The sequence below is a fragment of the Mustela nigripes genome, chromosome X (assembly GCF_022355385.1).
Source record: "Mustela nigripes isolate SB6536 chromosome X, MUSNIG.SB6536, whole genome shotgun sequence".
NCBI classification, from domain to species: domain Eukaryota; kingdom Metazoa; phylum Chordata; class Mammalia; order Carnivora; family Mustelidae; genus Mustela; species Mustela nigripes.
This window is the reverse complement of record NC_081575.1, coordinates 88,680,681-88,702,298: the sequence shown is the minus strand read 5'-3', so window position 1 is coordinate 88,702,298 and position 21,618 is coordinate 88,680,681. Positions and strand designations below refer to the sequence as shown.

The 21,618-nt window shown below is 38.6% G+C and overlaps 1 protein-coding gene across 2 annotated transcripts in view; it reads right to left on the bottom strand.

The window, feature by feature from the left end:
• Positions 1-21,618, bottom strand: part of MED14 (mediator complex subunit 14) — a 73,187-nt gene that overhangs the window by 18,331 nt on the left and 33,238 nt on the right. For both annotated transcript variants that reach the window (XM_059385042.1, XM_059385041.1), the window contains exons 13-21: positions 18,077-18,236; positions 14,390-14,584; positions 13,873-14,007; positions 11,345-11,421; positions 5,592-5,752; positions 5,355-5,501; positions 4,640-4,731; positions 3,538-3,690; positions 2,947-3,216 (exon numbers count right to left, since the gene is read on the bottom strand). In XM_059385042.1, coding sequence (XP_059241025.1) covers positions 2,947-3,216; positions 3,538-3,690; positions 4,640-4,731; positions 5,355-5,501; positions 5,592-5,752; positions 11,345-11,421; positions 13,873-14,007; positions 14,390-14,584; positions 18,077-18,236 — 1,390 coding nt within the window. The remainder of the gene's footprint in view (positions 1-2,946; positions 3,217-3,537; positions 3,691-4,639; positions 4,732-5,354; positions 5,502-5,591; positions 5,753-11,344; positions 11,422-13,872; positions 14,008-14,389; positions 14,585-18,076; positions 18,237-21,618) is intronic.

Here is a 21,618-nt window from a genome sequence, read left to right as displayed (position 1 = left end):
ATAAGCAAGAAAATATGACAGAGGAAAACTGAATGCAGAAACTAAGCCATCTTTCCTCTTTTTATCTTAACATGACTGAAATTTTGAACCACCAAGAGTGGGACAATCTCGTTTTATGGGATAGGTCATCAAAAATTAAGCAAGGCTACCAGAATCTATGTCTCAAGCATTCTCTTCCTTTTAATACTCTTCACCTTCTCCATCTTCAAAAACATAGATCAAAAGCTTACCAGGATCACTAGGAAGCTTTTAAAAGTACATCGCTTGATTTCTAATAAAAGATGATGGATTTACAACACACATTTTATCTTTTCCCAATACCCCACTGAAACTCCTAAAAAAATTTTTTTTTAAAGCAGTAAGTTACAAATACAGAGAGAATGGGAGAAGAAAAAAATAGCAATGAATTCTGGAGGCTGCGGAGCAGATGGCTGAGTGGTAAGTGAACTATCCAATGTGAGGAAGTTGTATCCTAAAGCTAACACTGGTGAAAGCCAAGAAGCAAAGCTATTTCTGTCCAGATCCTCAAGACACGTAGGAACTGGCAGCACTAGACACCCCTGGAAGTGGGGATGAAAGTGGGACTAAAAATAGGACTGGTCAAAAGTCTCTTTAAGAGACACTGAAAGCCTCCCAGAGCTTCTGTCACTCTCACTGAGTGAGTTTGACTTCTACCACTCTGGTGGAGGGTTCTTTGGCTATGGGGACTCTAGCATCGATCGAGAGGAATGCTGTATTAAAAATGAAGATTATGGGGCACCTGGCTGGTTCAGTCAGAAGAGCATGCGACTCTTGATCTCGGGGTTGTGAGCTCGAGCCCCACGTTGGGTGTAGAGATTACTTTAAAAAAAAAAAAAGATGATTAAAGTTTACATACTGAATGTTGAAAATAGTAGTTTCCTTCTCTTATTTGATTTGCCAAAAATTGGGGGCCAGATGCACACCATCTATGCAGAGACTTGAATACTCCTCTTTTGGTACTCATACCAGCCCAACAAAAAGACCTAAATCTACTGACACTGGGAGTTACTCAAAGAAATGGCCCAGGTAGATAAGCTTACAATGAAGACCACAGTCAGCAAGACTCACCTTCTAGTTAGAGCTGTGAGTTAAGAACCACTAATATGAAAGAGATCAAAACAAAACAAAACAAAACAAAACCAAAAGCAAGGTGCATGAAATGGAGATTATGTAGGAATAAAAAGGGTAAGAAAATATAAGATAGCTATATACAACAAAGAGGTCATAAAAGGAACACTTAGCAACAAAAGATAGCTCCTGCAATTTTTTTAAAAGATGGCAAAACAAAATACCAAAACCAGAAAGACTCATAGGAAAAAATGAAGAAATCTCCCAGAAACAGAGAGAGAGAAAAACAAAACAAACAAATAAATAAATAAATAAGAAAATCGAAGGATAAGTCCAGGATACCAAACAGCAGAATAGTAGTGGTACCAGAAAGAGCTAACAGAGAAAACAAAAAAGAATTGAGAAATAATACAAGGAAATTCCCACAGCATAAGGATGTAAGTTTCCAGAGTGAAAGAGCCTACTTAGTTACATAAGGTTCGATAACTGGAACAAGATTAAACACCCCCAACAGTCCCAATGGAAGTTAGAAGACAATGGAGCAATGTCTTCAAAATTCTTAACAGAAAATGTCTCTGTAACCTCAAATTCTATACATAGCCATTCTCTCAATTATATGAGGGTAAACTAAAGATATTTTTAGGCACACAGAAGTCTCAAAATAACCTCCCATGTGCCTTCTCCCAGGAAACTATGGAGACCGTATTCTACCAAAACAATGGAATAAACCGAGAAAAAGACCGGCAGTCCACGCCATAGGGCATGCCACGCAAGACAGAGGCCAAGGACTCTCCCTCTTCCCCACCCTTCCGTAGATTCCTAAATCAACACCGTGCAAAGGGTCTGGGGCACACCATTCCAGATTGGAGGTCAGAGGGTTGTTGTAGAAGAGACTTCTTCAAGATGAAACCAGCGAGGTTTCTGATAGGTGAACGCACTGAGAGGAGAGTTACATATATGGGAGAGGCTTTAAGGTTGAGTTAGTGATAAGTATACAGAAACTTAAGCAAAAAAAGTAAATTATTAATTCCCAGGAAAATAAAATGTTGAAGAAAGGAAAAGTAATTATAGTAAGCTTGGTGGATACTGTTTACATATTTATAATAATGAAAATACTGAAAAATCATCTGATCAAAATTGCTGTCTAACCATACTGCAAGGGTAGGAGGAAAAAAAGAAGGCATACTGCGAGTAGCCTGGGAGGAGGAGGCGGCATATAAGAATTAAAAAAGAATTAAACCCTCATCTTGCATTGTGAGGATCAGATAATGCCCTCAACTAAGAAGTCAACAAACAGCACTGTAAGCATGTTACTTAGAGATAAGGATGTAAATACCAAGAGAATCACCATCTAAGGGCTGAAAGCAGAGCAGGAAAATGGCAAGACTGCACTGCAAGCCACTAATTTTCAAAACAAGCCTTTGGAACTATTTGACTCTAAACTATAAGCACATACAATTGAGCTATTATACAAGAATCTGCAGGGATTGTGGCCCAGGACCCTACATTTTAAAAAAAACTTCATGGTTGAACTGATGAATCAAACTTTCTCAATAATCGATGAGAAAGACATTGTTGAAGTTCCTTAAAATTCCAACTAGCAAATAGGACTCTCCTCGGTATCATCCACCTTATGCATTACAAGAAAAGGAAATTTTATCATCTCATACAACATAGGCACAGTGCTTTTTAAGAACTTCCCATTCCTTTGGAAGGACGCTGCAGAGGTGATGAACTAACACAGCTGCTTATTAAACAGGAATCTGTTGCTCTCCCCTGTTATTTCCCCCTTTTAAAGGAGTTGTTATAAAGATATTTACTGTAATGCTGTAATGCTGTAATACTAAAGTCAGTTACCTTTAGTCCGGGTGCAGGATAAAAACCTTCCACTAACTTGCTATTATCAAACAGACTATAGGCACCATCTCGTATCGCCACTACGCCTCGGCTGCGGCAGTAAATGTCGATGCAGTACATGTTCCTAAAGGCCAGTCTGATGTGGGTGGACGACTGTGGCAGGATGGAGAAGCACTGGTAAGCAGTGTTGGTTCTCTGGGTCAAGCCCAACATTGGCACAGTGGGGAGTTTGTTGATGGCATTTAATGGAGCCTGAGTATCAAAGAGTACCTAAAAGGAAAACATACAGTGAGGGCAGACGGTTTCCATACAAATGCTAAAGCCTCAGAATCTTCCATGTCTAACAGTCATAAATGAGCCAAGGGTCTTCCTAGAACATTCCGTACACCTTTCCCTTGAAGAGAATGCAAACTATATCACTGCATTCACTTTGAATCAAAGAAAATTCTCCAAGAAGAGTGCAAGATATAAAAGACAAAAAACACGCACCCTTGTCACTGAAGACAAGTCAAGCCCACATGATTTTTGGTTTTACATGAGACAGTAACACTGTCGGAGTCACAGTTTTACAAAGAAAATAAACTTAATTACCTGTAATAACTGAACCACATTTGGTGTTTTGTTGAACATTTCCTGAAGCTGATGGAGAATGGTATTGTGACAGTTACTGCAACCTGAGTTTGGACCAACAGTGCCCAAAGAAATGTGAAATTTCTGATGTATGGAATTCCACTGGATGCTGATCTAAATCAGAGATTACATGTTTCAGAAATGGAGAGAGTAACAGATTCAAGCAGAAGAAAAAACAATGTTTAAACAGTAAGGCAAAATGCCAAAGATCTACATGAGGTCTTTCTGGAAAGCCAGTTAGAAGACTGGACTCTGTAAACTCCAAAGTGTTGTTACTATGGACCGGTGCAATTGCGGAGTAGGTATTTATTAGCCCACCTCCACCAAATAAAACAGAGAAGGTGCTAAAGAAAAAATCTGGATTAAACTTTATTTGGAAATTATTATTGGTGTTTTTTATTTTTTGTTTTTATATAGGACTGAAGAAAAGTCACCGTCTACATGAGCACTGTCATAAGGGGAAAGGAAGCCTCTTCCAACACAGATTCTTTTAGTTTACAGATTTTAAAACACTTGATTAATTTCTGATATTACTTGATGTGAAGAGTCCAGAAAGAAGCCAGCTGGCTGAATTTTTATACTAAATTTCTAGGACTTCACATATAGAGTGGGAAGAAAATGAGGACACAGAGATTACAGGGAATGCCTTTAAGATTGAGACAGGATCAAACAATGTTAATAATCATGTGATCAAAAGCATAAACATACAGTATTGTTCAAAACCATTCACAATCTTCAGGACAGTAATCATGTTGCTAACCAGATTTGAAATCGGTAAAGAAAAAAATACAAACACCAAAAGTATATTACCTGGTCTAAAACTCATCAAGATTATATAACCCATCAAAGATGGCATTAATTTTCGCTTCCAATTTTAAAAAGAGTTAAGCATTACAGTATACTAGTCTACTATATATCATCAAAGTACTTAAAATTTACCATTTTAACCCTAATTTTTACTTGAGTCCTCAATTAGTTCAAGGCAGTTTTCATAACTTTTGAATTGTTGATTTTTAAAGGATCTATGAGAGGAACTTCAGTTCTAATTAGTTCACAAACTTACTGAGCTTCCCTTGGTGGTTCCATAACACAAGATAAGTTTTCGGTAATTATAAACACGGACTTCTGAGAAAATATTTAGATGAGCAGGTATGTCTAAAGAGAAAGGAAATTAAAATGATGCATGCAAAACTTTAAAACACATATTTGAAGAAGAGGGCGTCTGGGCAGTATCCTATGCCTAGCTGGAAAGATCTCTAGATGCATTTCGTTCAAAAAAAAAAAAAAATAAAAAATAAAAAGGAATGAAATGGCATAGATAGCAGCCTTCCAAGTCCATTTCTACAGAAGGGGTCTAGGGCAGGGGGCAGATACTGAAGCATTACAGCACAGCAGTTAGGAGGCTCCAAATCCAGCTCTGCCCTTTCCTAGCCGTGCAACCTTTGGTAAATTTTGTAGTTTCAGTGACTTGTGTTCTTCATTTGTGAACTGAGGAATAACTCACCCACCTCACAGGGTAACTTTAAACAGTTAACACAAGCAAACTGTTACATTGTATGTAGACTCTCAATAAATGCTACCTGTTATTACAATAACAGGCTTGGAGTAAAGATTTCTGGATACATAAGAAACTAACAGTGGTTGTTTCTGGGGGAAAGCCTGAGGTAGAAGGGAAACTTATTTTTCATTAGATATTCTTTTGAAATGTTTTCTTCACGACATTTTCTTCTTCAGTAAAAAAAAGGGGGAGGGAGGGGGAGGAAGATTATCACATGTACCTGGTAGAGAACGTGCAAATTCCAACACACACTCATATAATCGTGCAATGCTATTCCAGTCATTAAGAAACATTTCAACCACTTTTCTACCACCAACGGGTTCAGACAACAGGTTTTCATATGTCAGATAAACATGCCGCGATGGACCTACAGGATTAAACAAGAGGATTAAAAGGTATCAATACTAAAAAGAAATCACCAGAAATATGCAAAGACAAAGTGTGTGAAGCATCTCACCTTGCTCCCTAGTAGAAGTGCCATTAAGTGGACAATTCGCAAACACTAACTCCGCCACCCATGTGCGGTTATTTCTACCTTGCAATCGGAAAGTGCAGTCGAGAAGAGAGCGGTCCAGAGCCCTCTGGGTTTCCTCATTCACACCCTTACAGGGAGGAATTCTGGCGACAAAAGACAGAATATATGAAGTATACTTTGTATCACAGAAAAGCAAGAGCACAATCTACACAACAACAGTCGGGCTATCACATTAGAGCTTCAGTTCAAGCTCTACTACTAGTTGCCTTCTGTGCAAGAAGGAAGCTATTTGCAGCGATTCACAGCACTGGATCCACTTCTCAAATCAACACAGACTAGGACCGCTTACTTTAATAAAGTGTTTGATTGTTTGAACAAAGTATGTCTGTCTTCATCCTTATTCCTATTATTAGAAACACTATGATTCTTCAGCATGAAAATAAAGAATATTGGCTTTCTATGAAACCTAACCATCTAGAACATCCTAATGGAAAAGCTAAGAGGAAAAGAATACTTGTAAAACCACTCTGAGAACACAATGGTACAGTGGAAAGAACACAGGCTTTGGAGTCAGAGACCTGCATTCTAATTCTGACCCAGCCACATTTAACCTCTCTGAATTTCAGTTTCCCAACGACACAATGGAGATAATTACCTTACGCGTCACTGATTTTAAACACGACACAGTGTACACTGAAAGTGCTGGTGGCAGCTGATACAATAGGTAATCGTGTAGTTAGCTCCCTTTGTGGTAAACCCAAGTCTCAACTGATGCCAAGATAAAATGCCAGGTTCCTTATCTCTCCCCGCCTCTTCAGCAGAGGTAACACTCAATGTGATGAAGCTTTGCATGTACTAACTCATTTTAACATGTTTTCACTTAAATGTATCACATATAGAAGAGGAATGTATTAGCTTTGGTTTAAAATACCTACCTACCCATTTTCCTCTTACAGCTTTAGTAACTACCTCGTCATAAAACATTATGAGGTAATATATTTTCACTTTTTCCCCCCAGTAATAGATAAGATAATGAGATCATGTATTTTTTAATTACACATTATCCTTTAACTCCTAGGGAAGGTGAGTTAATTCTCAGACTTGATATAATGATTATCTCTAAGTCTAACAAAAACTGGAAACATGGAATCTTGATTCAGGCCTCTTACTCAGAAACACCTAGATTAGGGTTTCTCAACCTCCACAATACTGACATCTTAGGCTGGATAATTCTTTATTGTGTAGCCTTTAGTCTCTCCCTCCCAGATGCCAATAGAACCTCCCACCCCTCCTTCTCAGTTAATGATCACCAAAAATATCTCCCAACATTGCTAAAGGTCCCCTGGAGGGCAAAATCGCCCTGGGGTGGAGAACCACTTGCCTAGAATAAACAATTCAAGAGGGCTAGAGAGGGACAGAGATTGCAAAAAAAAAAAAAAAAAAAAAAATTGTAGGGGAGAAAACAGCTATAGTTTGCATAAAAAGAGAATTATCATAGTACTAAAATTTTCTCAATTACAAATTCCACCACAGCTCCTCTTAAATGTATGTATGTATGTATGTATGTATATATATATATATATATATATACACACACTTTTGAAATGTTTATATATATATATATATAAATGTTTATATATAAACATTTCAAAAGTTAATCTTTCCGGGGCACCTGGTGGCTCAGTCAGTTAAACATCTGCCTTTGGCTCAAGTCACAATCCTGAGGTCCTGGGCTAAGCCTCGAGTTGAGCCCTGCAATGCCTCATGTCAAGTCTCCCTGCTTAGCCAGTCTTCCCTCTGCCCCCTGCCCCCCGCCCTGTGCTCTCTCTCTCTCAAATAAATAAATAAAATCCTGAAAAAAAATGTTAATCTTTCACACTACATAATTTTTATCACTCACTACCAGAAAGATCTTGTCCAACGTTATCTGGGGTAATTACAGGAATTCCATACACTGCATATATGCTTGTCAATTTCGTAGGTATACTGAGGACTTCTCCTTATCCATATCCCTGAAAACATAACCCCAACCCACTGGAGTTATAAAGCAGCCAATTCAGATCGTTTATTAAATCTTGATTTAAAAAATATAATAATGCAGTACATTATCTTCCTTTCATATAAATAGGTGTTTCGTGAAATCCATCTGGTTAGAAAATGAACCCATAGAAGCCAGCATGTCTTTAAATAAAAGAATAAGACTTTCAGTTTATGCTCTAGGGACAGCAAGATCCTAAGAGTGCATTCTATGCTGCCTTCTTCATCTCTTATACACAACTAATTGGCTCAGCTTCAAGGAACCTGGAAACTATTTACTTGCTTTTTAAGGTTACTAATATAACAGAATAAACTATAATTGTAACTTTGATCCTCCCCCACCCAAGGATGAAAATGGATAGTTCCTAAAAGGAAACCCTTTGAAACAAAATTATTATAAACTCAAGATACTGCAAAATACTACTAGAGTCACCAAAAATGAAGAACTGAGGAAGATATTTCCTGGACAGTGGCTTAACTTTATCTGAAAAATTCTACCAATCCAAAAAAGGTTTTTGATCTAAACAGCTACTTCTAACTGAGGTTTCTCCTGTAATTCTGAGTATGGGAAGAATGTAGGAACTGGGCTCTGGTCTTCCAGGGCAGATGGGTGTCAGCACCACCACCTTGTGCTGTATGTCGATTTCATCCTGGGGGGTTTTACAAACGGCAGTAACCACATTAGGGCCCCACAGTGCATGAGCGGGGAGATCACTAAATGTGCTAGTTCAAGAAATGCAATTGTGCCCATAAGGAAAATGAAAAGTGTTTTATAAAGGTTGCACATGCAAATGCAGAAGGACGGGGTCACATAACTGCTAGAAGCTGAGTCACAAACCGTGCAAAAATGAACTGTGCCTATGCATTATTTGCATAAACTACAAGAGGCAAAGAAACACAATGGACAAGATGAAAAAACCTTGTGGGTGTGGCTAGCAGACCAGTGCCACTGGCCCAGTAGTGTTAGTTCAGGAGAAGGTGGGAAGTTTGCTCAAGAGCTCAAATGGAGGCACTGTGACCATGCTGCTCCTGAGACCTGAGTCCTTTGTGCTGCTGGATCAAGGCTCTTGGGAATCTACACAAGGTAACAGGCCCATGGACAATACCAGTCTAAGGCGTTTACCATAAAACTCTCACAGATACTTCAGGCCTGCTCAACAGAGACTCAAAAAGATAAGTTGAACAAGAACAGAACATATTTTTATCAAAGACTAGAAAACTGTACTCAATTTTAAAGCTTTGATGTATCAACTCATACTCCCATGTAGTATTAATATGTCTAGGAATAAAGGCTTAAGACTTTTTAAAAAAGATTTTATTTATTTATTTGACAGAGAGACAGTGAGAGAGGGAACACAAGCAGGGAGAGTGGGAGAGGGAGAAGCAGGCTTCCTGCTGAGCAGGGAACCTGATGGGGGGCTTGATCCCAGGACCCTGGGATCATGACCTGAGTCAAAGGCAGATGCTTAATGACTGAGCCACCCAAGTGCCCCAAGACTTAAGGCTTTCTAAACATTAAATGTATGAGAGCAATTATATATTAGACCTATGTCAGATTTTGATTTAGTAAAATTGTGTTTAGACATTTATTGTTTACTGTTTTCTTCTTCATTTCTACATCCTATCCCTATAATCCTCATAATGTTGGTTACTAGACAAATTATCTTTAATTTATCCATTTCTCTACATTTCTTCCATTTAAGTTTTCAATAAAGAAAATAATAGCCAGGATATAATAAAGACTTTTCAAAATTATTATTAAATGAAGCTTAAAAATCAGGAAATGCTTCCTTCCTAGGTAGGACTATATTATGGGTTCTCTTGAATTCAGGAAGGAAGGGGACTGAAATTTCTTTATAAAAATGCTGAGAACAAGATATTTTAAGACTCCTGCAAAACATGAAAAATATAACTAAGAGAACAGAACACAAATGTTAACACTATTTATCTGCAGTTGCCAGGAAGAGTGAAAAGTTAAAAAAACAAAAAACCCCAAACCCCTGTACTTCTTCACACAGAAATAATTAAAAAACCAGAAGCCATTAAAAGTATCACATTGGCCTAGTGATTTCCATTACAAGGCCAGCTCTCTCTCCCGAGAACTTTTTGTAGAGATGGTGTTCAGACAGCCAGGAAGGGAAGCTATCCTAGTTCTTCAACTGTCTCAAGTGAGCACCTTGACACACGGGTAGAGTACGTGCTGTCCGCTAGCTCTTCCCATCTGCCCCAGAAACCAACTGATTCCCAAGTAACAAAAATGAAAGCTCCACTGGCAGAGCTGCCATGTCTTGGTAATCAGAGGAATCCCATAAAAACCTGCTTCAGTGATTTATATTATTAAGCAACATCTAAGAAACAATACAAATGCCCACCCTACCCCGCCCCCATAGAACTGTTTTCTGCACCAGAAAGGTTGATCTCGTAAATGGGAGGTTAATTTTCCAAGTCCATCCTGGTCACCTTCCATAGCACACGCACCATGTTGGCTTTCCTTCGAAGCATCCTTTGGCCCCTGGTCCTCGATCCATTTAGAGCCAAGCCCTCTGCCCATTTCCCTCTGTATACTCTTTCCTGGCAATCTATGTAACAGCCCAGCTCAATTTCTACCACCTTGGCAATGACTCATTTACTCCTCCCGGCCAGCCCTGTCGCCAGAGCTTGAGATCCAGCCCTGCCTGGCCAAAAGGATGTATAAGCACCTCAAACCTAGCAAAGCCCCTTCAAACTCACATCTTCAGTGTCCCTTATCTCAGAAAACACTACAATCACCTACCACATGCCCAAGATAAAACCAACAGGCACCCGTGCCATCTTCTCCTCTTTCCTTCATCATCAATCTCCTCACAAACCCTTGAATATTCCATCCCCTAAGTCCTTGTGGAACCTCTCCAGGGTTAAGCTACCAACAACTCTGGTGTGAACCACTTCAGCAACCGGTTTCACCACTCAGTCTTGGTCCCTTCCAACTGATTCTCAATATGGCTTCCAGGACGAGCTCTCAAAACACCTAGCCAATGATGTCAGTTGCTGCTTCAAATCGTCTGATGGCTTCATACCGCCATTAGGATCAAGTCCACATTCCTTAAGGACACTTACAAAGCCTTCTAGGATCTGACCCCTTCCCACTTACAGCTCAGGTCCAGAGTCATCTCTCTCAACTCTGACCTCCTTTCAGTTCCAGGATACAGAGCTCTCTCTGAGAAAGAAGAGAAAAACTGCCACCACCCTAGCAGTTATCCCTTCTGGTCAGTACTGCACACTCCACCCCCGCCCCTCCCCCAAATCTCCCTTTCCTCTGGCTAATTCTCACCTCTCCCTCAGTCCAAATACAACTGGTACTTCCTCAGGGATACCCTTTCTGACTTCCAAACTAGCTTAGATCCTCCTACTACATGAATCCAGACCATCCTGAAGGGACCTAGCAGAATTCAAGCCTGATACACAGTCACACTGAGTAAAGAGCCATTAAATGAATGAAAAGGAATGCAGAGGAAAGACATCCTAAGACACCAAGTGGTGCTGGATCCCCACTCGGCAGGTGAAAAGGAAGTCTCCCCCAGATGACAGTAATTCTGTGCAGAAATCAGTGACATCCACAGGTGCCGAACTCTGCTTTATGCTGTTTCATGGGAGAGAAACTGCTCTAGCACTGTGGCTGTAATGCGCGACTTCAAGGGAGACACAGGATGGGGACTTACTTCAGTAAGCGAATTGCATGGCTGAAGCCATCACCTTCCATTTGCACTCCTTGATGGGGAATCTCCAGATTGGACAACTGGTAAGAGAAAAAGCAGGTAGATCAGGCCAGCAACTTTACAAAGGAAACTACCTTTTCTAAGTATTAGTGTCTGTTTCGTGGCACCCGTTCTAGGGCCACTCTGTTCCAAAGTTAGAACCTATCAGACAGGCACACTGTCCTCCATCTCCTGATTTCCTGGGCAACTATATTAAGTGAAACCCAAAGATGACCCAGAGCCCCTAGTTAAAAAAAAAAACACAACAACAAAACACCTCCAGGGGCCAATCTTCAGAATTTTGGGGACTAAGAGAATCAATCCTAGTGATTCTGAACGATGCAACTGTAAAATAAGACTGGTTTTCTTATGTCTTTCTTCATTACATCTGTTCAAAACAAAGTCTGAGTCACAGTCACATCCCACTTTCACAAACAATAGTTTTTAGTGTATAACTTTTCTGGAATACATTTTTAAAAAAGATTTTATATATTTATTTGAGAAACGGAGACAGAGAGTGAGAGAGAGAACACACAAGCAGGGAGGAGGGAGAAGAGGTTCCTGGCTGAGTGGGGAGCCCGACATGGGGCTCGATCCCAGGACCCTGGGACCACAACCTGGGCTGAAGGCAGACACTTTGACTGAGCCACTTAGATGCTCTTCTGGAATACATTTTTATTTTTAACAATTAAAATACTTCCTGTGTGAAACCCAAGAAAAGATTTCCAATTTATGCATTTACCCAATGAGATAGCTTTCCCAACTGGAGGATTCAGAAAGTGAGTTAAAAAGATGAATGCAGGGGCGCCTGGGTGGCTCAGTGGGTTAAGGCGCTGCCTTCGGCTCAGGTCATGATCTCGGGGTCCTGGGATCGAGCCCCACATCGGGCTCTCTGCTCAGCAGGGAGCCTGCTTCCCTCTCTCTCTCTCTGCCTGCCTCTCCGTCTACTTGTGATTTCTCTGTCAAATAAATAAATAAATAAAATTTTAAAAAAAAAAAAAAAGATGAATGCAGGGGTGTCTGGGTGGCTAGGGGTTAAGCATCTGACATTCATCAAGCTCACAGTTCTAGGAGCTAGGACATCAAGGACCTGAGTATCTATTTGAGATGCCTGTTTCTGGGCCTCAATTTCTCTGGGCTATTCCTGTTCTTCATAGTTTTTACTCTGGCTTCAGACCCTGAAACCCTACAAAACAGGGGTCAGCATACAATAATAGCTCATGGGCCAAATTCGGCCCAATGATGTTTTTGTAAATGAAGTGTTACTGAAACATAGCTGTACTCATCTATTTAAACATCAACTGTGGCTGATTCACACTACAAAAGCAGATCTGAGTAGCTATAAGAGACCATATGACCCACAATGCCTAAAATATTTACTGTCTGGCCCTTTGCAGAAAAAGTTTGGTGATTTCTGCTCTAATGCATGATATTCAACAAGTCTTCCCAAGTATCATCATCAGTTTCACTAAAATAATTCACCCATTCCCAGGTCTCTTCTTTTACTTTTTTTTTAAACCTCAGTTTTATTTATAAACATTAAAAAATTTTTTTTGTTTTATTGTGGCAAAGTCTCCACTTCATTCCCAATAATTTACAAAGGGGAGGAGTCTTACAAAAAGTAAAACTTTAAAACAGAGGGAAATAATTAAGGTTTTGGTGTATCCCTTTAAAGGGATGCCAATCCTTGGCCAAAGTCCCTTTTGGAAATATAAAAATGCAGGTTCTGTTACTGCCCTTTACTCTCAAGTTTGGGGATCATGCTGGATACCACAGCTGTGTATTCTTGAAAGACTAATTCTAAGTCTATTCCTTAGTCCATGTGACAAGAGTGAAAATCAGGTTTAATATTCTTTCTGACATGTTTCTCAGAAAGGAACCTGGTTTTATTAGTGTGTAAACAATATGTATGGCTTTACCAACTCAAAAATAAGACACACCTTTATCAACTAACCAACTCTAAGAGATAATGTTCCTACTAAGGTATGGTAGTAAGATGTTAATACTCAAAAATTATCTTTTTTGTAAATTGGGAAGAATTTACTTTCCATTTCCATAAAGAGCAGAATGCTCACAATTTGGAATCAGAAAGATGAAATAATATAAGTCATGTTCTGGGGCGCCCTGGGTGGCTCAGTGGGTTAAAGCCTCTGCCTTCAGCTCGGGTCATGATCCCAGGGTCCTGGGATAGAGCCCCGCATCGGGCTCTCTGCTTAGCAGGGAGTCTGTTTCTTCCTCTCTCTCTCTGCCTGCCTCTCTGCCTACTTGTGATCTCTGTCTCTTAAATAAATAAACAAAATTAAAAAAAAAAAAAAGATTTAAGTCATGTTTTACAGGTATACCATGAGATGCTATGATTTCAATCCCAACCCTTCCAAAATAACCAAGATCATAGCCATTCTGGGTCTCCTAATGGAATCCATGTAGCTTTAGCAAGGAATTTTATAAATTATTCTTTTATACAGAATAGTCGCAACTTTCAAAAAAATTACCTCCAACCGAAGTCCTACGAATGGCATATTTGTATCACACATAGCAACAAAGTGAGCTAGAACTTTATTGAAGGCACACATTTCTCCTGATCGTTTGGTTTTCTTGGGTTCTACTGGACATGGATCATCAGACAACTAGAATTTAAGTAAAGAACACAAGTGGGTACAAAAGTACAGGTGATGCAATTAGTTAAGGCAGTTAAACTACTATAGCTCAAGGTTAACCAAAACAAATGTTATGCATTCAACAAATATTTATTGAGCAAATATTTCAACCTAAATACTGGAAACTTATGTAAATATTGTGTATTCAGCAACCTTGTGGAAATGATGTATAATTAATTATTAATGAAAAGAGAGGCATTTTCAAGAAAATGTAGAAAATTGTTATTTAAACCTTATTGCCCTTCAGTCTTTTATAAAGCAGATCTAATTCTTTCTCAGGTTAAAAACTGTTAAAGAACATGACAGAGTTAATACACACAAATCCTGTGCTCACTTCTGTATGTGATCCTACCTTGCGCTTGGGACCGGTCCTAGGCTGTTTGCCAGGTTTGGTGCGAAAAACCAACTCCTGGATGTTTTCCTTGAACTGCTGCAACAGGAGCGCCATGACAGGGGTGTCCTCACGTTCTGCAGCATTCACAGACATGAAGTAGTACTTGTACGACAGCTGTGTGGGTTTATTGGGAACTTCCAACATCTCCACAACCTAAAAAGACCCCAGTCAGAAATGAGACTCACAGAAATAATTAATGAGTGTTGCATATTTTCCTTCTTACAGCACATAGGGTTCAGGTTTGTACATCTAACGTAGATGGTCTTTCTTCTTTAAACAAGAACCAATCAATCATGAGTCTCAACAAAAAAAGCATTCCTGTTAAATATATACTTTGTTCTCTAAAAAACAGATCAGCCTAATGAATAAAAGCAAAAACCGCCATAAACTATACCAAATGGGACATTTAGACTATGACAGCATTAAGTGTTCTAGATATTCATACCTTAGCTTAAAACACTGCATGCCTAAGTCCAGCAGATCTGCTAGATATTCTAGAATGGTATCTATTTCAAATTGCGCTATTTCCCTTAACCGTTAAAACATCCTAGGGGGCACCTGGCTGGCTCAGTCAGTGGAGTACGTGACTCGATCTAGTGGTTATGAGTTCAAGCTCCACATTGGGTATAGTGATTACTCAAAAATAAAATCTTAAAAATAAAACCTGCTATGAATTCCACTGTTAGAGCAGAGAAGAATGACAACTAACTCTCACAACTGGAAGCATACAAAAACAAGCCCTGACAGATAGGTTATTGTGAGGATAATGACACCATTACCACCAACATCCAACGGTGATATAGAGTACTACACAGCGCATTCTGTGCCAAGCACCCAACAGACGTTAACACATTCAGTCCTCCTAATAACTCTGTAAAGAAGGGATTATTGCCTTCAGTTTTCTGATGAAGAAACTGAGGCATGAAATACTTGGGTTACTTGCCCAAGGTCTCAAGAGCTCAGAAATGATGGAGTCATGCTTTGATTCCATTTGGCTCCAGAGACCTTGCTCTTTACCCACTAGACCAGCTTACTCTTTCAAGCTCTACCTAAAATTTAAGAAAAGTCCCCTAAATATGCCATTGGACTATTGCTCTGACAAACATATGCTTTCCTGTCTCTCTTCCTGCCTCCCTTCTCTCCCTCACCCCACCCCATCTCTTCAGGAAATTCTCAAGCTAACACCTAATATAACACTGATGCATCTGAGGAAATGGAAGAATTAAAAGAAAAATGGATGCTTCACCAGAGAAGATAGAGAGATAGCAAAAAAAAATACATGAAAAGATATTCAGTATCAGTCATTAGGGCAGCATAAATTAAGACTACAATAAAATACCACTATACCTCTATCAGAATGGCTAAAATTTACTTATTTTTAAAAGATTTTTTTTTTAAGTAATCTCTACAGCCCCGAGATTAAAAGTTGCATGTTCCACCTGGGGTACCAGCCAGGTACCCCCAGAATGGCTAAAATTTTAAAGTTATAATACCAAGTGCTGGCAAGAATGCAGAACATCTCAAACTCTCTTGCATTGCCATCAGTAATGCAAAATGGCCCAGCCATTTTGGCAAAAAGTTTGGCTATTTTTTATAAATCTAAACATACACTGATATTATAACCTAACCTAACAATCCTTCTCCTAGTTACTTACCCCAAAGAAGTGAAAATCGAGGTTCACTTAGGAAAACAAACAAACAACACCTATGTCCAAACGCTTACAGCAGCTTTATTCATAATTGCCCCAAACGGGAAATAACCCAGATGCCCTATCACCAGAGACTGGTTAAACAAACCGTAGTATATCCTTACCATGACTACTACTCCAATTACTGGAATGAATTGTAATACACATCAGAATACAGAGGAAAATCAAAGGCATTATGCGAGTGAAAGAAACTAGACTGATGGGCAAACCTATCTAGACAGAAAACAGGTCAGTGGTCACCAACTGAGAGTGAGGGGAGGGTCTGATTATAGAGAAGCAGGCATGAGGGCATTTGGGACGTGAGGGATCTGTTCTGTGTTCTGCTGAGATGGGGATTACAATAGTATATGCATTTATTACAACTCAGACACAGTCTAAACATTGCCCCTATGTAAACTGTATCTTAATAAAGCTGACAAAAGTAAAATGGCAGACATTCAAAGGCAGCAAGCCTTCCCTCTGTTCTTCTTAATGTTAATGTCCACAGTAGCAGTTTTCGCCATTTCTATGAATGTAGCAACTGTGAGAAATAAAAAGGATGAAGACTAACACAGATTCAGTTTTGGTCTAAGCCACGTGAAACAAATTACTGCTTTATAATTAATCATTAGTCATTGAAACTAATGTCTGGTTTCTGTTGATACTAAATAACATCAGAAATAATAACAATCATTTTGTCTGTGGCTGAGTATAAGGATCTTTGGGTGTTCATAGTTTGATTATCATGCATGTATTCCCAATATCATTTTATATGTAGACCAGGGAGCTCACCAAGGATGAAGACAAAGAACTCACCAAGTTCTGGCTCACCAAGAACCAGACAAATCTGGTTCAACGTCTGGGGTTTTAAAATTCAGAAAAAAAGTGAAGTTCGTATCAATGACAAACCTATTGCTCTCTATAAATAATGCTAACCTAAAACATGTCAGGCTACATAGGGTACCTTTTTTTTTTTTTTTAAGATAATATCTTTTAAAAATACAGCTCAAAACCTTAAAAAAATTCACTCCCACTACCTTCAGTCAACAATCCTGAATGAAGTTCTTCAAACATCTCAGATTCTTAGCCAAAAATATCTATGTATACACAACTATTTCTATACTCAGGGAAATATATTTAGGGCGAGTTCATATTTCAAATTCTTGCAACTTTTAACCAATTCAAAGATCTCAATGAAACTAACTAGAAAATACCTAGACGGAGTGAAAAAAGAGTAAGAAAGGATCTTACTGTGCCCTGAAAGGTACAGGCAATCAATAAAAATGCAATGAGTAAAAATCAATATATGTATGCCTTCAATCTATTAAGGATGAGAATATAAAGCTACTTCAGCCAGCTGTATGTAAAAGGATGCATTATGGGGGTGCCTGGGTGGCTCAGTCGCTAAGCATCTGCCTTTGGCTCAAGTCAGGATTCCAGGGTCCTGGGATCAAGTCCCACATCGGGCTCCCTGCTTGGTGGGAAGCCTGTTTCTCCCTCTCCCATTCCCTCTGCTCATGTCCCCTCTCTTGCTGTATATCTCTCTCAAATAAATAGATAAAAATCTTAAAAAAAAAAAAGTAAAAAGGATGCATTATGCAAGTTAACATTCAATTAAAACCAAGCAAGTTTATCTGACACCAAAACATCTCCACACCTTCAGAGTAGTTGCTTTCCTCCCACACATGGGAGATGCTTCATCCCAAGCAGAAACTAGGCCTCACTACACAAAAGACCTGAGGGTGAGGGACAGAGATATACTTTATATTCCCCAGCCCTGCCTGATCATTTTAGCATTTCTTAGACATGATTTTCCTCTGTCCTTCATCCCTACCACCTAGGTTGAGAATCACTTAAGTTAAACATCCAAGAAAAAACGTTTGCAGATTAGATTAAGTGAAAAATCATGTGAGAGATACTGACCCTGATCACCCAAATCTCCCCTTTGTATACTTACAATGTAGTACTGCGGAAGCCGGGTAAGTTTAATGAACAGCTTATTCTTAGAAAGGTTTCCAATAGGATGGGTTGAGTAATTGGACAGCTGCAATGTTTCACTGCTTATCGTAGGCAGATGTTTTATAGATTGTTTGCAACGCTGTTGTCCAAGCCAAAACCTTAATTGAAAGGAGATAATTCACATCACAAAATTATAGATTCTTCTGACTAACTGTGTGCAACTGATTTGTAAACTGATTACTGAAGACCACTAAAAAATAACAGTCTGAAACTTAACTGAACTAGTAAAAAGACACAAAACCATAATGATGAATCATTTTTCTAAGTTTTGCATTGGTCTATTAGTTCTAGTTTAAGGAGTTGAAACTCTGATGTGAATAAGGTCATAAGGTAGAATTAAACTAGTATTAAGGGACACTGTAGCAGTGTATTAAAGAAAATGACGGATTTCCTATGGTTTACTAAGACAGCAATAACCAACCTCAACATCTTTTATAAAATGCCAGAAATATTTATAGAACAAAAGAGAACAAACAATAAATAGGTATACATGTATCTAATTGGGGTGCCTGGGTGGCTCAGTGGGTTAAGCCTCTGCCTTCGGCTCAGGTCATGATCTCAGGGTCCTGAGATCGAGCCCCGCATCTGGCTCTCTGCTCAGGAGGAAACCTGTTTCCCCACTCTCTCTCTGCCTGCCTCTCTGCCTACTTGTGATCTCTCTCTCTGTTAAATAAATAAATAAAATCTTAAAAAAAAAAATCAATCAATCAATGTACCTAATTTTTCTAGTATCACTAGAGATCTACAGTCCCCATTCTTCTTCTGTGTATGTGTAAAGTGACGGTTATGTATCTAGCAGGTGCCAGTATTAATGATCTTTTCTCCCTCCTCTCTCTCTTGGCTAAGCCACCAGATTTCAGTTTGATGCTTTTTATAGTACTCCTCTCACTTTTATTTGATTAGCTATCCTTGAGGCTAGACACTGTGTGTGTATAAAAAATATATGGAAAAAGCACTGTGCTAGTCCCATGCCTCAAAACCATGTCATAAAAGGGTTCACAAACCTCACTGGTTCACAATGAAATAACTACAGAAAGTAAGAATACGAATTTAGAAACTTTCCAGAGCAACATAACAATTACAACATCCACGCTCACGATCAGCAGGCTCGCCTTGTTGAACAAGGCACAGCCCAGTTCGGATGCTGCTGCATCTGTGCAGTGATCTGCATGTGGTAAAACTCTGTACTAGTCACATGCAGTAAAACCATGTCATAACATACAAAATTTTAAGGGTAGTTTGTCAACTATTACCCAGAAATGTATAAAGTCCTGAAAGTATTTTTTTTTTTTTTCACGGAAAAACAACTTAAATTTATCTGCAACTTCACAGGATCAACTGCTACAACTGGCTACAAATGAAGAAATGAAGATAGATTCTGAAAATGCAACAATACTTGCTATGTTTTAGATAAAAGTTCAAAATGAATGTTCTGAACTTGCCAAAACTGCTTTCAAATCTCTACCTCCAGTCCCATTAACATGTGAGACTTTGTGAGACTGGGATCTCCATTATGTATGTTTTTAAAGAAAAACAGAAACAGTTAAGATATACACTATCTCCTGTGAGTAGCATCATCATCAACCCAATCTAGATTAGTTACAACATGCAAGAAACAAGCTCATCCGTCACATTAAAAAATTCTAAATACAAGATAATATTAATATAGTATAAATTCTAAATACATATAAGTGTGCATTTATATAAATTATAAATACAAGATAATCTTTTCAAAGTGCATATGGGATAGCCAGTGTTTGTTTTGATTTCAGGGAACAAAAAATCTGAACATTAAGAATGAATTTTCTGTATTAACTGCCTATATATACTGCCAATGAAAAATGTGTATACATTTCTTTATTTTTATATTGTTCATTCTGATTATGTTTACTGAGATATAATTTTGTCTGTTGGTTCTTAAAATAAAAAATTGGGGCTTATATTTTACATGTTTTTTTCGTTTCCTTTTTGTAGAATTTGTTTTCATTGCACATTATAAGAAAAGTAATCACATGAACAGATGCTCAACATCATCAGTCATTAGAAAAACAGAAATGAAAACAATGCAATACCTTGTTATACTCACTGGGATGCTTATGGTCAAAAACAGTGACAACTGTTGGCAAGGATGCAGGGTAATGGAACCCTTCAAATATTGTTGATGAGATTTTAACAAGGCACAGCTACTCTGGAAACTAGTTTGGCATGGCAGTTTCTTTAAAAAGTTAAACATAAATTTACTGTGTGACTCAGCAGTTCCATTCCTAGTGGAATGAAAATGTTATGTCCACACATAGACTGAAACATGAATATTCAAAACAGCATTATTCATAATAGCCAAAAACTGAAATAACCCAGGGGCGCCTGGGTGGCTCAACTGGTTAAGTGGGCGACTCTTGATTTCTGCTCAGGTCACGATCTCAGGATCATGAGACCGAGCCCCAAGTCAGGCTCCTGCTCAGTGAGGAGTATGCTTGAGATTATCTCTCTCCCTCTGGCCCTCCCCCTGCTTATGTGTAAGCTCTAAAATAAATAAATCTTAAAAAAAAAAAGTGAAACAACCCAAGTGTCCATCAATTTATGAATGGATAAACAAAATGCGGTACAAAGCCATATAATGGAGTATTATCCAGCCATATAAAGGAATTAAGCTTTGATACCCGCTACAAAATAGATAAACCTCAAACATTAAGTGAAATGATTTATGATTTCACTTATACAAAATGTCTAGAAGAAAAAAGATCTGTAAGAACAGAAAGTAGATTCATAGTTGCCTGGGGCTCAGGCCGGGAATGGGGGTTAACTATAAATGAACACCTTTCTGAGGTGATGAAAATGTTCCAAATGTTCAAAAATTGGACTGTGATTATGGCTGCATAACTCAGTAAATTTACAAGTCATTGAATCATACACTTAAAATGGGTGAATTCTATGGTACAGAAATTGTACTTCAATAAAGTCATCTCAAAAAACACTCATGTCCCATGACAGATCAGAAAGCAACTGGGCATTACCTAAAGGTCATTTGAGAAGCACTACTGTAAGTGATAACTAGGAGAACCTTCTTACAAATTATGTGTTTAAGTACAGAGACACATTTGATAAGTTTAAGGCTTTGGGGACTTAGCTTTCTGGTTTTATGTTACATTTCTGCTAGCTAGGCTGCCACATAACCTTGAGTTACCTAAGATGTGAGTTATTAAGCACTTAAGTATTTAAACGTTATTTGTTTAGCCAAATACACAAAAATATGCTAAATCACTAAAAATTTTGGAATGCGTTACCCAGAGTAATGATTCATTTTTCATATACAATTAAACTAAGCAGCTATTCAAAAGGAGGCTCATAAAACATTATCTACTGGCATTAAAAATCACATCTTGTTAATAAAATCATTACTTGATTACAGTGAAGTCTTCAAATATTTATACAACTCAAAATGGCAAGAGGAGAAGGGGTAAGGCTAGATCACAAAACCAA